The 16,068-nt window shown below is 31.8% G+C and overlaps 1 protein-coding gene across 1 annotated transcript in view; it reads right to left on the bottom strand.

Annotated features, from left to right (window-relative positions):
- The window catches only part of dop (microtubule-associated serine/threonine (MAST) protein kinase dop), a gene marked incomplete at its 3' end in the record, with an annotated part of 60,453 nt that extends 44,856 nt beyond the window's left edge, over nucleotides 1–15,597 (bottom strand). Inside the window, exons 1-2 of the mRNA XM_088238833.1 lie at nucleotides 15,567–15,597; nucleotides 12,311–12,390 (exon numbers count right to left, since the gene is read on the bottom strand). Of these exons, the coding sequence (XP_088094959.1) occupies nucleotides 12,311–12,390; nucleotides 15,567–15,597 (111 nt within the window). The remainder of the gene's footprint in view (nucleotides 1–12,310; nucleotides 12,391–15,566) is intronic.
- Nucleotides 15,598–16,068: the final 471 nt, after the last annotated feature.

Genomic DNA, 16,068 nt, shown 5'->3' with positions numbered 1-16,068 from the left:
AAGACGAAAATCGCCGAGAACGCTGAACCTTAGCGGCTGCCACAAAGTAAACAATGAATAGAGCTGAACATTTTAGCATGATTCAGAGGCATGTAAACTGTAAGGAATGTAGGTATATTGTTGGTGACAACAATATATCTACAGTCGTCTGCATACCCACATAGCTTGGCAAGTTACTCTAGATTTGTCTCTCCTAGCAAACAGTCGCTCTCTTACCACAATATAATAAGCATTCAGAATAAACCGCAGTCAACTACAATAAGTCTTATTATTGAACTCCACATACCACCATAGGGTATAACATATACCAACATAATAAAAAAATGACAATCGGTCTCTCTAAACCCGCGAAATTAAAAAAAATCCCATTATTTTCCGAACACACCTCGTATTTAGTCATAAATAAATAAATATCAACAAAAAAAAATGTCGGATAATAGGCCCTGCAAATGCCTAGACTTCCCTATTTCTCTTTTTAAAATGTTTTCCATTTCCGTTGAAATAAATTTCAATCTTGATAACTCCCTGGCCTGGGGAGTGGAACCGGGCTCCGATTACAATGAGAAATGAACGGAGTTATCTTCGACTGTCTATAAAAGTCTATATTTGTGTACGAAGTATATTTGCAAGAGCATTTTAAGTATCTTCATCGGTAACCTAAAATTGAACATGTTTCAAACAAAAAATGTATGCATTTAATTTTCTTTTTTTTCATGGTCTTTATTCAATAAAATATACACATTATTTCAAGATTAATATATTATAAATAAAACAAAGTATTAAAATATATTCTGTCCCGATAAACTATTCAAAAATAGTTTGTCATCGGGTACTCAGACATTAGTTGCAATTGATAATCAAATAAAAAGAGTACAGACATAATACTGTATACGTATAAAATAACGAACCTTTATAATTTTGTTTTTGATGCTTTGAAAAATATTATTAAGAAGAAAAAAACTCAACAAAACCAGATGAAAATAGTTTAAAGAAACATATTTTTTTAAATAATAAAATAGAGTAAAATAATACAATTAAAATTAAAGAATAGCAATTTACTTGAATATAGTTTAAATAAATGAAAAAAAATAAACACATAAAAAGGTGCTTATAAATCTAATCAAAACAAGATAAAAAATAAAACAAAGTAAATCGAAAATTTCGATTCATATCTACAGAAAAAATAATAAGAAAATTAAAAGTACATATTAAAATTAAGATCTAAAAATGTAAATAAAAGAATAAAGAAATAAAAGAAAATGTTAACCTAAGAAAATAAAAAAATGTATTCAATGAGAGATAAAAAAATGTTTTACAAAAATAATAAATCAATACAGGAACGTTCTGTCTACTTACATAAGTAATAATATTCTGCTTTTCATATGGAAAACTTAATTTTACTCTGTAGATAAAATTGAAGATAAAAGCTCACTTCCCATTGTAATCGGGGCCCTGCCTTGTCTACGAACATATGGACATATTCGTAATTTTACCGATCCACAACTGATGTCTTTCCGATCCGTCTAAAAATACCCGACCTTCGATAGACAATAGGCAGTATAGGCACCCTAAACGCCATCATCACCTCGATTGCTTCCTTCTCCTCCGGCATTGGCACAGTTAAGTCCCCCATTCACGACGCGTCACTATACTCCGTCATCCGCTCCATTTATTGGCTATGCTGCCGCGCCGTGCTGAGCCCAAACCCCCGCAGCTCACATTTTGTCAATTTTTAGTTATTTATTGATTCTCAATCAGCATTTAATTTTTTTACTATGTTTTTTCTACTGGGTATTTTGCTATGCTTTTTGCTATACACATACATTCATTTTTTTACTATGACTTTAAATATGTTTCTAACTATGTATTCTATTTTTATTTTGCATTTTACTGAGATTTAAAATATTTTTGTATTTATATTTATATATTCTTAATGTTTTTGACTATGTTTTCACTACATTTTTTACTATTTTTTCACTACATTTATTACTTTGTTTTTACTATGTTTTTGCTTAATTTTTTTACTACACTTTTAAAACTACATTAAATTTTAATTAGTATGAATGTATTATTGCTTTTTGTTTTTTCTTTATTTATCCTTTTTTTTCTCGTGTACTCGTAATAAAAATTATATAAACTCTTATAATAAACAATAAACAACTACAACAGTGTAAGTCACTCTCCAAGCACAAGACTCTTTTTTCTGGAGAGTTACAGTGATAACATTTACTAGATGTGTAAAAGTAGAAATTAAAAAAAAAATAATCTAAAACCAAACCTGTTCACATAAGATCACCGAACTATAAAATTCAAACGACACCGTCAATTTTATCACATAACTATGCATGTATCCACAGTGATATTGTGCAACCGCGCATGTGTGAAAATATTGAAAATATTTAGCAGTATGTATATTTAGGTTTAACAATAAATTGTAATTTTAAATGGGATGTACATATAAGAAAATTGTGTAAGCGATTAAGGGCAATACGTAATGGAATGTATATATTAAAATATTATGTCCCAGTTAATACTTTACGAATTATTTATTTATCTCTCTCTGAATCAATTATACGATACACTATAACTTCCTGGAGGTTATCAAGTGAAACTAATATTAATTTTATTCAAACTTTGCAAAATTCTATTATCAAATTGCTACTACATAAATATGTATACCGCCAGAGACACAATATTTCAGTATTACTGATGTATTAATCTGTAAATAAATTATCAGTTAGGGTTCTACTTCGGAACAACTTAATTTGTCAGCATGCGTCACACTCCGAGTATAAACACAAATTGGTACATGATTACAATACCAGGTTTACTAGTATGGAAGGGCTAGCTGTTCCTAGATATTGTAATGAATATGGAAAAGAGACAATGCAATACAATATACCTAAAATATTGAACATGTTACCAAACAATATTAAAAGTAGTGAGTTAAATAAGTGAGGCGTATGCTCAAATTATAGCTAATCGATTTTTTTTTTGTTGTATAAATGATAGTTTTTATTTTTTAATAATGTAATAAAATATGGTATAATATGTCATGTTTTTCAAGTAAAATTATTATTAATGTAAGTAAAGTATGAATAATCGAAGCAATTTATAAGAACCAACATATATACAATTCAGCAGGACTTTAAATTTAAGACTATTGTATAAATATTTTTGAAAAATAAAAAAATACTAGCGCCAAAAGATTTAGAAAAGTTCGACTCTATCGGACGATTTTCTCATCTTGTCTACGCTTGCGCAATCGTCACGTTACATATTCTGTTTTGCACAATCTTTTACCCTGAATTTGCATGAAAAACGCCATATCTGCTAAAACCGTGATTTGAGCGAGATAGACTACGCTTCATACCGGTGAATCGTGCGTTAGAGGGAAAAGACAATATACGTACTCCGGGCATTGCCAACGCACGCTTAGATTTAAAACATGAAGTTCGTTTGTAACGTCACTTGCACCGTGCATAATAAGTGTAGCGAGTGTCCTGACGAAAAGACGGGTACGTCTCGAAACCGGTAGACATAAAAAGTTGGTAAGTAATTATATAGTCATTCCGGGTAACATTGGAATTCAATATAACATTGGACCAAAACCTGACTTATATATAACAGATTACTTTCTAAAAGAATAAAAAAAGCTTTATCAATTTTTTTTTATTTATTTGTGTGGTACCACCGCTCGAGCCCAAGAGTAAGTATGTTTGGGGTAATGGACACAAATTCATGTTTTTTTTTTTAATGCTTTGGATCAGAAGAGTATTTTATATAAAAAACATATAGTTCAATGTTACCTGGAGAGATTTTTTAGTCAAAAATCAAGAAATTCGTTCATCGAAAATACTTAAGTCCAAAGTTACCTAAATATCAATATAACATTGGACCACCCATAAAAACTTCATTAAAGTTGTGTTTTCATGTAATTTTATAAAGTAGGAATACTCGGCGTGCGTGCATAAGAAGATGTATGAATGTTGAGGAAGCGAGGTCTGTATGCCAAGATAGAGTGTTATGGCGTTCTATCCTTTCTGCCTACCCCTACGGGGAAACGGCGTGATGGTTTGTTGTTGTTGTTGTTGTTGTTGTAGTCAAATTTAGTTATATGGAGCATTCAGAACACCAAATAATTCATAAATTTGCAGCTGGCTCAATCCAATAAAAAAAATATTAGAAAAAACTTGTTGAAGTGGTCCAATGTTACCCGAAATTACTGTACTCATATTTACTAACATTATTACAAATGTTTGACACAAAGTTAATGCTTTAAACATATATAAGAAGATTAAGCTTAGATGTTGACAGCATCATAAAAAAGTCATCGCGTGCGCTTGGCTTTCTTATGCGTAGCTCTACGTCGTTCACTATGGCAAAGACACTTAAAATCCTTTACTGTACATTAGTGCGAAGCAACTTAGAATATGCATCACAAATATGGAATCCTATGTACAATGTGCAGATATCACGCATTGAAAATATTCAAAAAAAATTCGTAAAGTTCATGTGTTTCCGGTTGAAACTTGAGTTTAAATCTGACCAGTATATTCATATATGTAAAAAACATCATCTACTGCCTCTGCAAAAACGTCGTGAAATAGCGGATATAATTTATTTACTTAAAATTGCCTCTGGTTCAATTGACTGTCCTGAACTACTTTGCAAACTTTCTATCAATGTTCCTTCCAAAGTTTTAAGAAATAACCCTCTTCTTCACATACCTCTTGTTTCATCTAATTATAGGCAAAATTCATATTTATGGCGAACTTTTAATAATTTTAATGTACTAAATAAATCATTTAACATAGATTTATTTGAAAATAATCTTAATAACGTGCGGCGTTTGCTTTCAAAATAACTCGTAGTATTTTTTTTCTTTTCTTTTAAATTTACATTTAATTACTATTCATTTTATGTTCGAGAATCTTTTTTAACTTACTGTGATGCTACTTGTGAAAACCTGTAATTGGCTTATTTGTTATTTGTTTTGTTATATAAATATGATATAATATAGCTGTTGGTTATCCAAATAAATAAAATAAAATAAATAAAATAAAATAAGAAAGACTAATAATTATGAATAATATCAATGAGACTCGGCTTCCATTTTTTAATGTTTAATATTGAGGCTTTACTGACAGAATGCATTAAGTCATTGAAACAAGTTCCGAGATAATCGCATTTAAAACTTTTTTTATGTATTTTTGAAACTTAAAAAGAGTGATCTTTATTCCAGGCATAGCATGAAAATTTAAATTAACATCTTGCACCTATATTAAAAAATATTTTAATTTATAAAGACTTTTGACTTAATTCATTATTTATTTTGTTCATTAACGCCCAAAAGGCATTTACAAAAAAAAAAAAAAAAATATGCTAACCTACTAAATAATAAACACAGAATAAACACAAAAAAAATTGTGAAATTCATTAGAAAGGATATAATAAAAAGTTTTACAAAGTAAAAAAAAAACAATAATAACAAAGGTATGCAAGAAAAAACAGTAAGCATATAAACAAAAAATGCAAAGCTTATGAAATAAATTCTGTAAAGCAAACACAGTAAATAAAGTGTTACGGTAAGCAAGAAAGACAAATTTAAGTTAAATTAATAAACAAGCAAGCATAAATACTATCGCGAAAAAGGAAAAAATAAAAATATGTATATGTGAAATTCGTATTTGCCAATACTACAATGCAATTTGATATAATAGTAAAAAATAAAAAACAAGTATAAGGTAATAAAAATAAACAAGTATTTTTTTAATTTATGGAATTGAATTGTCAATAATAGTTTGACGAGCAGCTACAAATAAACTTGATATTGTGGACTTACAAGATAGTAAAGAATTGGACAGAATGTCTGCAGCCGTTCCATAAGTGTTACCTAACCTATGCAGTTTCGGTATCAATGAATTGTTTTGTTGGTTGGAAGAAGTACTGGAGCAATCAAACAATAAAGTACTCCTAGTGTTGACAGCAGGTACTCTAAAATTAATCAATTCAAGTATTAAAATAAAGTATTGCTGCCTCCGTTTTATTATTTCTACGTTCCTTACAAGGTCATTTCGTATAGGAGGATTTTCAAAAATGTCAAAAGATGGATTAAGGTTTAAATAATGAGATTCGCGACCTACTTTGGCCAAATTGCAAAGAGGAAAAAGTATATATGACAAGAAGAGAAAGCATCGCGGCTAAGTAGGACAGGAATACCTACAAGGTAATATTTGGTGGCTCCGCAGTGCGGGCGCACAGTGGTCAAATCTAGGTAGGATTTTTACATTCGTTTATCGCTGAACGACAGTACAAAAATATCTATTTCAGTGGCGGCTTACACCACAAAACTCCCCGCTCCGAAGATAAAAATCGCATTTTTTAATTATAAAATGATAATAAAATTGATTTCAGAAATGCGAAATGGGTGACAATGTACTGTCTTCTACAGAACAGCTTATCCTAGTGACGAGAACTTCTTTAATGTTATTATAGATAATTTATGTAGCTAAAAAAAACACGCCGCAAACAAAGTCAGGCCGTTTCTCCGTAAGGGTAGGCAGAGAAGATAGAACGCCATATCACTCTGTTTTTGCATACAGATCTCGCTTCCTTTACATTCATACGTATTCTCACGCACGCGCGCAGATTATTCTGACTTTTGGCATGTCCGTCTTCAAGTATTTATTGAATTTGGTCACGTCATGTTTTCCTCGGTATTCCTCGATTTCTGCATCATAGCATAGCTTCATTTTCGTAATATAGGTCAGAAGGGGCTTAATTTTGTAAAGTGTTTTTGTGATTATTAAAGAAAAAGCAAGGAATACAATCGCCAGAGAAAATTTTAAAAGCTGTAAGGAACAAAATGTAAATTGTTCAAAGAAAGGAATGTCGAAAATGTATCTTTTTATGTTGTTCATATACATTATAAAAAAATGCTATATAAAAAGAATTGTTTGCTTCAAATACATAAAGATAAAACAAATAGTAGTATTTCTAGGTCACAAAACGTAAGTACGCGACCTAGAACAGGTGGTAATATCTTAATTCCTAAATTAAAAACAACTACTGCACAACATCATTATACTTACAGAGGATTTTTTTTTTTAATGAAATGAACAAAGATATTAAAAAGTACAGTCAGGAATTCAATATATTTAAGAAAGAAGTGAAAAGTTACATCTATAATTCATCTTTATGTAACGCCGATTAAAAACATCGTTTATATTTTTTGTGTAATTTATATATGTTATCCTAAAAATATTATTCATTAAAATAAAATAAACTATTGTAAGACGTCACTCCCCATTATGTACACAAGAATTGTTTATTTCTTTTACGTAATGGGATTAATGTAAAAAATGTATTTAGTTGTAATATAGTTTTTTTATTTGTGATTAATAATAAAAAATAAATAAAAATATTATATTGTCGGCCTCGTGGTGTAGTGGTCAGCGCATTTGTCTACCATGCAAGAGGTCTCGGGTTCGATTCCCGACATAGTTGACATGAATAATTATTACCTGCTGACAAACCGGTTTCGCGGTTTAGTGGGTTTCATTATTTTTCCTTTTATATTTTTTGTACATGTTTTGACATTCTTTAATTTTTTTATTTTTTTAAAATATTTATTTGAAAAGGCGTTTTTACGCTAGAATATTTCAGAGTCCCAGGACTGGCCACTTAAAGCGTAAGACTGATCATCTTACCTGCATGCAACAAAAATGATGAAGATACGCTGCGATTGGTTTACCAATTCAGTGCCCTATGCACCATAAGGTGCGGAAAGGGAATGATGATGATGAAAAATGTTATATATTGTTAGTGAATCTGTTGAAACGAATATTGGACAACCAAAATTTGCTAAAACATATATGTCAAAAACAAACAAAAAATGAATTTTAAAAATAATAATCCATCTCTCCGATAGTTTATGTTCTGTCTAGGGTTTCTTTCCCGGGGTTAGAAAACCCGGTAAAATTATCGATCCTGATTACGAGAAATGTAAATTTAATACGTACGGGGAAAAAACGCATCAAAAACTTACATAATCAACCAAGCAGGGCCACTATTTCGGCAGTTATTTTCGTTACATACAGAAGCCGATTCCGACAGTTCCGAAAACGAGCATTATTTAGTGGAATTTGCTGAAATGTGGAGAAAATAAAAAACGTTTAAAGATGAAATAAAGGATGCTATAAGTAATGCCCATAAGGGAGTTAAGAAACGAGACAAAATTTACTCAAATTAAACAAGGTGTTTAAATTATTTGAGACCTCCAGGAAACGAATTCCGAATTTGGAATTGCTTTACAAAGCTTTATTATCTGTGAAACGAACTTCAACAGAGAGTGAGTTTTTCAGTGGCAGGCAACGTCGATACATAAAACAGAAATCGGCTTCTTTTAGAAAGGCGTTAAATGCCTTAACATGTCTAAAGTTCTAATTTGCTAAATAATAAGCAAATGATTTCGTAGACATTTATGTGAGTGATTGAATGTTTTCAATAATCAAAAAACTATATGTTTATTAAAACGAATGTTTCCTATAAAGGAAATATAAATACAGGTGTTCTTTTAACCCTTCACATCCGAAACCACGATGATCAGTACGTAAAGAAAATGTTTAAAAGTAAAATATTTAAGAAAACAAATGGTTGCTTACTTCTGCAGGGGAGAAGCGAGGGGAGCGGTTGTCAGCGTATCAGTCTCCCCCTTGCCCCCCTCGTATCTCCCACGCAGAAGTAAGCAACCATTTGCTTTTTTCGATATTTTGTTTTTTTAAATTTATTCGTTCTAAAAATTTATTTTAATGTGCCAATAAGTCTTCTTGCTCGTACTGATCATCGTGGTTTTGGATGTGACAGGGTTTAATGAACACCCTGTATATTGTCCATCCGTACGGCTCCTGCAATGCAAATGCATTTTTGTAGATTCCCGGGAAAACCCCAGATTTTTTTTATTTATTCCCGGGTCCCGGGATCGAAAAAAACCCGGGAAAATGAAACCCTTCTGTCTTATTAAATTTTTTTTTTTTACCGATTTCACAATTCATCCTTGGACATTATGAATATTCAATCAAAGATTTAAGGAATATTTTGTCGTCGCGCCGGTAATAACCCTTAACTGAACTTTATTTTTTAAAGAATTTTTAATTTCCCAATTTGTTTTTCATTTTGTTATCAACATCATTCCCCATTGCGCACCCAATGGTGCATAGGGCACCGCATTGGTAAAGCAAATGCATCTACGTTCGATCAACGGTGAAATTAAGGTAAGGTGACCAGTCTTACGCTTTAGGTACCAGACCAGGAATATGGAAATATTTCAGTTCAAAAAACTCTTAAAATCAAGATTTTACATCCACCTGTCAGGAATCAAACACGGCACCTGAAGAATGGTTGGCGAACGCGCCAATCACAGCACAACGAGGAAAAATTACCTCTTCTTGCTTTCGCTATTCGGGATTTTTAGCTGAGAGCAGCCATCGATTCGAAAACACTCGTCCAAGGTTCTGGTTCTATTTCACACACAGCACTATATTCTTTATCCGCCTGGACACAGAAAGTTATCACATTATCAAAAAAATAATATTTGAATATTACAACAAAGACGGAGAACATTTTATCTATTAGCATTTAGCATTACGCTGTTCCTCGAAAAATTTTGTTTGGTCACTTCGTCCAATAGTTGATCCCAAAATTCTCCACTGTGCGAGGCGCACAAAAAGCGACAAAAATCGCGCTACGAAGCGTAAAAAGATTTCTGTTCAGCCGGTTCACAATCACCTACGTCATTTCAAGCAACAATTTATTATTACCGCCATGAATAAACATGATAAAAATAATTAACTATTGATACAGGATATGAAGGATGAATTAAAAAGGGAGGTTTGAGATTTGAAATTCTTAAACCTCTTATACCCGTATGCAGAGACAAAACTTAAGGTAAGGAAAGTACATTCTAATTTCAAATGCAGAGAATAATCCGAAGGTGAAGACAATAGAATGTACTTTCCTCACCCTAAGGTTTGTCTCTGCATACGGGTATTAGACATTAAAATAATGTTATATAAGAGTAAAATATGTATGTAGAACTGTTGATTTCCCTAATAAAATAAAAATAAAAATAAAATAAAATAAAACATATTAAAATAAACATAATCAATTGCTTTTATTTTAATACCGATAATATATACATATATATATATATATATATATATAGTAGGATAATTTATATAGCGCCATTTTTGTGAAAATCACCTCAAGGGCGCTGTACAATTAATAAACATCCCAGTACGTCTTGCAGCTACAGAGCGCATGGACGATTGGGATTCCTCGCTTTCAATTAAGATCAATAAAAAATTATAACAGATAGGAGCTAGATTACAGGACGTCTTGCAGCTACAGAGCGCATAGACAGTTAGAAATTTAGTCCCCATTTACACATTTTAAAAATTGACAAATAAATTTAGTGTATTAATGATACTAAAAAAATAAATAATAATATGAATAATAAAAAGGAGTAAGATTACAACACGTCTTGCAGCTACTAAGCGCATAGACGATTGGAATTCTAGACCCCATTTACAAAATGTAGGTATTTTAAAGTTGATATATGAAAGCTAGATAACCAATCATCGTGCAGCTACAAAGCGCATGGACGAGTGGAATTCCATCAAAGTTAAAATGATATGAATAAATTTACAAAAAATAGAGGATAGTAGTAAGTTTGTCAAGTGTTCATGCCAAGAAGTAATACTTATAAAAAACTAAATAAATAAAGCACTGTATCAACTCCATGGTTAACAAAGGGATATATATGTACTTATCAATAGCTTACACCACTGTGGAAAATTTTATTGACTGACAATTTTCGTTCTTATGTATTCTTATTTACTGTATACAATATATGTAAAAACTGTTGTTTTTTTCCCAAATAAAAATAAATAAATAAAACAACTTTGTTTTGAACCACCTTTTGTTGCTACCGACCGGTTTCAAAAGTACACAAGCTTCTATACCTTGATAAAGAAGTTTGTGTAGCCTTGAAACCAGTGGGTAGAAAAAAAATGTGGTTAAAACAAAGTTTAATATTTATTTTATTATAATGAATAACCATAAATATATATTATTTGTTAATAGACTATCACACCAGTACAAATTTAATAAAAAAAGAATTGTATCCTCAGCGCAACCGGAGTGTTTCTAAGATTAGCGATTCTTATCCCTCAGTTTACGTTGGAAGAACATTAAAAAAAAAGATATTTCTGTTGAAGAACACATGAGGTGTTTTCACAATAACAATTTCTCTGAATTCACTAATCACCTAATCAATTTTAATCATAACTTTAATAAAGAGACAGGAGTTACAATCTTACGAACGATAATATATATACTTTTAAAATTAAGTAAATAATATGGAAATATTTCACACTAGGAAAGCTTTAAAAAATGATGTTTTTTTTCAACAATCTAACAACCTTTCAATACAGCCGATTATACGATGTTCCATGTAATGGTCACTACAGGGTGTTCTTTAAACCCCGTCACATCCGAAACCACGATGATCAGTATGGACAAAAAGACATATTAGCATATTTAAAAAAATATTTAGAACGAAGAAAATTTTTAAAAATAAAATATTAAAAAAACAAATGGTTGCTTGCTTCTGCAGGGGAGAAGTGAGGGGAGCTCGGTTGTCGGTGTATCAGACTCCCCCCTTCCCCTCGTTACTCCCCTGCAGAAGTAAGCAACCATTTGTTTTTTTTTATATATATTTTTTTAAAATTTTATTAATTCCAAAAAAATATTTTAATGTGCCAATATGTCTTCTTGCTCATACTGATCATCGTGGTTTCGGATGTGACAGGGTTTAATGAACACCCTGTATACATATACCTATTGAACTCACGCCCCTCCCTTCATCCTCTCCCTCTTTTTTCAAGTATTTCTCCCACATCAAACATTTTCATAAACTAATCGGTGCATGTAAGGTTTGCCTACAAAAATTACGTTGTTTCAAATCGGCATGATGGTTTAATTTTTCTGTGCAATGACTATGATGAAGGTGTATAGTAGGTTTTGCACATTTAATTTGTGTCCTGACGAAAAGACGGGTACGTCTCGAAACCGGTAGCCATAGAAAAGTCAGTAAGTGGTTATATAAAAAAAGTTAATAACATTTAGTGAAACTTTTATTGTTTAATTTAATACCTATGCAATAAGACAATACGAATAAACAATAATGCAATATATTGCACGTTTTTCAAAGGACGAAAAGTGTTGTGTTTGTTTTACAAAATCTTACCATGTGATTGGACAAAGATGGTGCTGATTTTCCAAGGGCCGAGGAGCGCATGCGCACGAGGTTTGTTTGTTTCGAAGCATCTGGAATGAAGGAAAACAAATAAATTAATACAATTATTATTCTGTATGCTGATGACGTGATGACGTGCTTCTTGCTAGCAGCAAAGAAGACCTGCAATTCTTGGTAACAAAAGTCTACGATGTATGCAAGAGAAGCGATTTGCTTATGAATGTTGATAATCAAAATTAATGGTTTTTGAAAGGGATGAAAATATAACTAAATGTGAGATCAGTGTGAACGGAGAAAAAATTGTGTATCTGGAAATAATGTTGACTAGGGATGGAAGGACTGAGAAAGATACTGAAAGGAGTGCGAGGAAGAGGGTAAACGGTGCGCTGAAATCTACTTTGGCAAACAAATGTTTATCGCGAGAGGCAAAACTAGCAGTTCACAATGGAGTTCTAGTGCCAATTCTTATGTTTATTTATTTATTTAATGCACAAAATACACAATTTTATCATGAACACAATTATATGTTTTTTTATGTCCCGACTTGTTAGAAAATTCCGTGTTCAGTCGAGACTCTTAGGTATATAAATCAAAAATATTTATTAACATATTAAAACAATATGCAAAATAATCAAAACGATAAACAAAATAATAATAGAAAAATACAAATAATAAAAATTATAATAGAATAATATAAATAATGAAATTTTTATACATGTCGAAAAATGGAATGCAGAAAAGTTTTATAATAATATGTATGATAACCGATATTAACATATTAAAACAATATTCAAAATAATCAAAACAATATACAAAATAATCAAAACAATATACAAAATAATCAAAACAATATTCAAAATAATCAAAACAATATAGAAAATAATAATAGAAAAATATAATATGTATGGGAGCGAAGTATGGAATTGGAAAAATAATTATGAGAGTAGGTTAAATGCTGATGAAATGCGATCCCTCAAGCGGATGTGTGGTAAAACGATGTATGATAGGTGAGAGATCCGTGAACTATGTAATGCTGAGACTTTCATTATCGACAGAATCAAGAAAGGGGTGTTGCGTTGGTTTGGACATGTAGAACGAATGGACAGCGAAAGAACGGCTAAAAGGATATACGATGCGAATGTTGACGGATGCAGAAAACGAGGCGGACTGAGAAAGACATGACACGATCGAGTCCATCAAATACTTGCAGATGGACATGTCAAGCAAGAGTAGGAATAATCGGCGTGCGTGCATGAGAAGATGTATGAATGTAGAGGATGGGAGGTCTGTATGCAAAGACAGAGTGATATGGCGTTCTATCCTCTCTGCCTACCCCTACGGAGAACCGGAGTGATTGTTTGTTTGTTTGTGTTACAAATAAACGAAAACCTGATTATTTCAGTTCTGATTTCCCGTGACGAGGACACGTATATTAGCCTTTCCCTTACTGTCCTAAAAACACCCGCGCGTTACGGTGCTGTGTAGTCACTACACATTAAAAAAATAAGAGATTTAAAAAGGGAAAAATGGAATATTTATAGGGAATGGCTTTAATTAACCACAATTTAATTCAAAGTTGATAATATTTCAAATCTAACTGCTGAAAACATGAAAAAACCATTGCGTATCGCTAACGACTCAGGCGAAACGTGCACCCGCGCCAACTTCCCAAGAGCTTCTAAGTACTCGTAGCTGGTACTGGACTACGTGACTGACTGCGACGGGCGTAGATTCTTTACTATTTTCTTCATACGCAACAATGCGAAACATTAGTATAACGTGAGTATAATTTATCCCCGATTTCCGATAAAATGCTTTTTTTGTGCTTAATAAGTACTTATTATTTAATAACAAATTATTTCTGTTGATATGTAAATGTGTAATGGGAGGAATACTGAAAATCTAAACCCAATATTTATTATTTTTATAAAGATGTTATAGTTATTAGACGCAATGTGTACTAGCTACACATCACCGGGGAAGGAGGGTTAATCGAGATTAGGTTATATCAGTTAACGAAAATTGTAATATATTAACCCTTTATTACTCAACTTCTTGTAAACACAAAAAAAAACGTTTTTTTTTATGGCTTTTGCAAATATTGAAAAACGTATTTTTTAGTTTTAAATTTTTTTCATAATAAAATGAAAACACCGTAGAAAATTGGAATGTTACATTTATGTATTGTTACACAGGGTTAAAATGCCTGTATTCTCAAATATCATAGAAGTGTGAAATATGTAAAAACAATTGTTTTTCTTATTTTGACAAAGCGCAAAATATGTAATTTAATTTTTTAAAAGGTTTACAATTTTGTTACTTTTTATATTTTATTTTTAAAAACGGTTGAGAACCCCTGGGCTCTTATCAGGAGACAGTAGTATTATTTCTAGGGCATTCAATATACATTGCAACAATACCAACAAATCAATGATTTATGATTTTTGCTATTTCGAATATACCGCGTTATCTTTATTTTTATTATTTTTCTACCTAAGTATGATAAGTATTAAAATCCCAAAGTTATTATATGGAACATTTATAAAACAACTGTGTAATATGTATTGATATTATATTATTTAATAATTTTGTAATAGAACACTGTAAGTTAAGTGTATTTATGATTAGGTTTATAAAAGGCATTTGTGCCGTGTATACACTAATAAATAAATACAACAATGTTTTGAGTATGTCTTAATGCTTGCAGACTGGTTGGTTTTTCTCCCTAGGGCGTTTTTTATATTTAAATTTGTTTTTATTATTATTATTTATTTTTTTTAAATATACTATTTTTTTTACATATTTTATCACCACAACAGGCCAGGAGGCCTAATAACAGTGGTGAATTACATCACAGAGCACCCGGGCTTGAGAAAAATCACATTTTTAATTTTTGTGTCCTCACCGGGAATCGAACCCGGAACCTTCCGTGCGTGAGTCAAGCGTCTTGACCACTACACCACGGTTGCCGCCGTTGTTGCAACAGAGGGGGAAAACATTTTTGAGAAGGGAATATGGGAGTCTAGGCATTAAGAGGGCTTATGACCTGTCATTGGCTGGTTTAAGGGGCCACTTTACACACTGTGTAACATTCACCATTTTGCCTGTGTTTGAACATCCACATTTCCTAAACTCTTACAACAACAAATGAAAGATGGAAGAGTTGAGGAAATGAGGATATTTTTGTTGCCTGTTTTACTGCATGTTTTTTGGCACAAATCTTCGAAGAGATCCAATAAAAAATTACTGTGGGGGATGAAACTCGAGACCTCTCGCATGGTGGGTCCATTAGACCACCAGGCGGGCGAGGCACCAGAGGCCTGCGGTAAGGTGGCACGAGCTGCTAATTAGGTACAGAGACGCGACTCGGGACAATACTGTCTGGAAGACACAATGGGAACAAAAGACTGCAAAAGAACTCTCGAAGAATATTATCATTATTACATTAACACAACAAATTGAATCCAGTTTAGCGTCAAGGTGTAGAGTTACGAGTACAAGCTGGTTTGTAAGTGGGTCGATTGTGGTGTTGTTGATGTGGTTACTTGTGTGTCTCACGTGGCGTATCTTTCTTTAACACGAGATAGGAATGATTATTACATTTTATCTTCTCATTTATACACTATAGTCCTTAAAATTTAGCTTGATTAAAATGACAGCTGCCAAACTTATGTCAATAGTGATGGGAAATTACTGATCACTGATCATGTACCAATCAAATCGATTTTATCAGTTTTTTCATACAAACA

This window comes from Micrasema longulum, unplaced genomic scaffold (assembly GCF_059751315.1).
Source record: "Micrasema longulum isolate JH-2025_06_02 unplaced genomic scaffold, ASM5975131v1 h1tg001976l, whole genome shotgun sequence".
NCBI lineage: Eukaryota > Metazoa > Arthropoda > Insecta > Trichoptera > Brachycentridae > Micrasema > Micrasema longulum.
The sequence above is the reverse complement of the archived record's forward strand: the minus strand, read 5'-3'. Positions and strand labels throughout refer to the sequence as shown.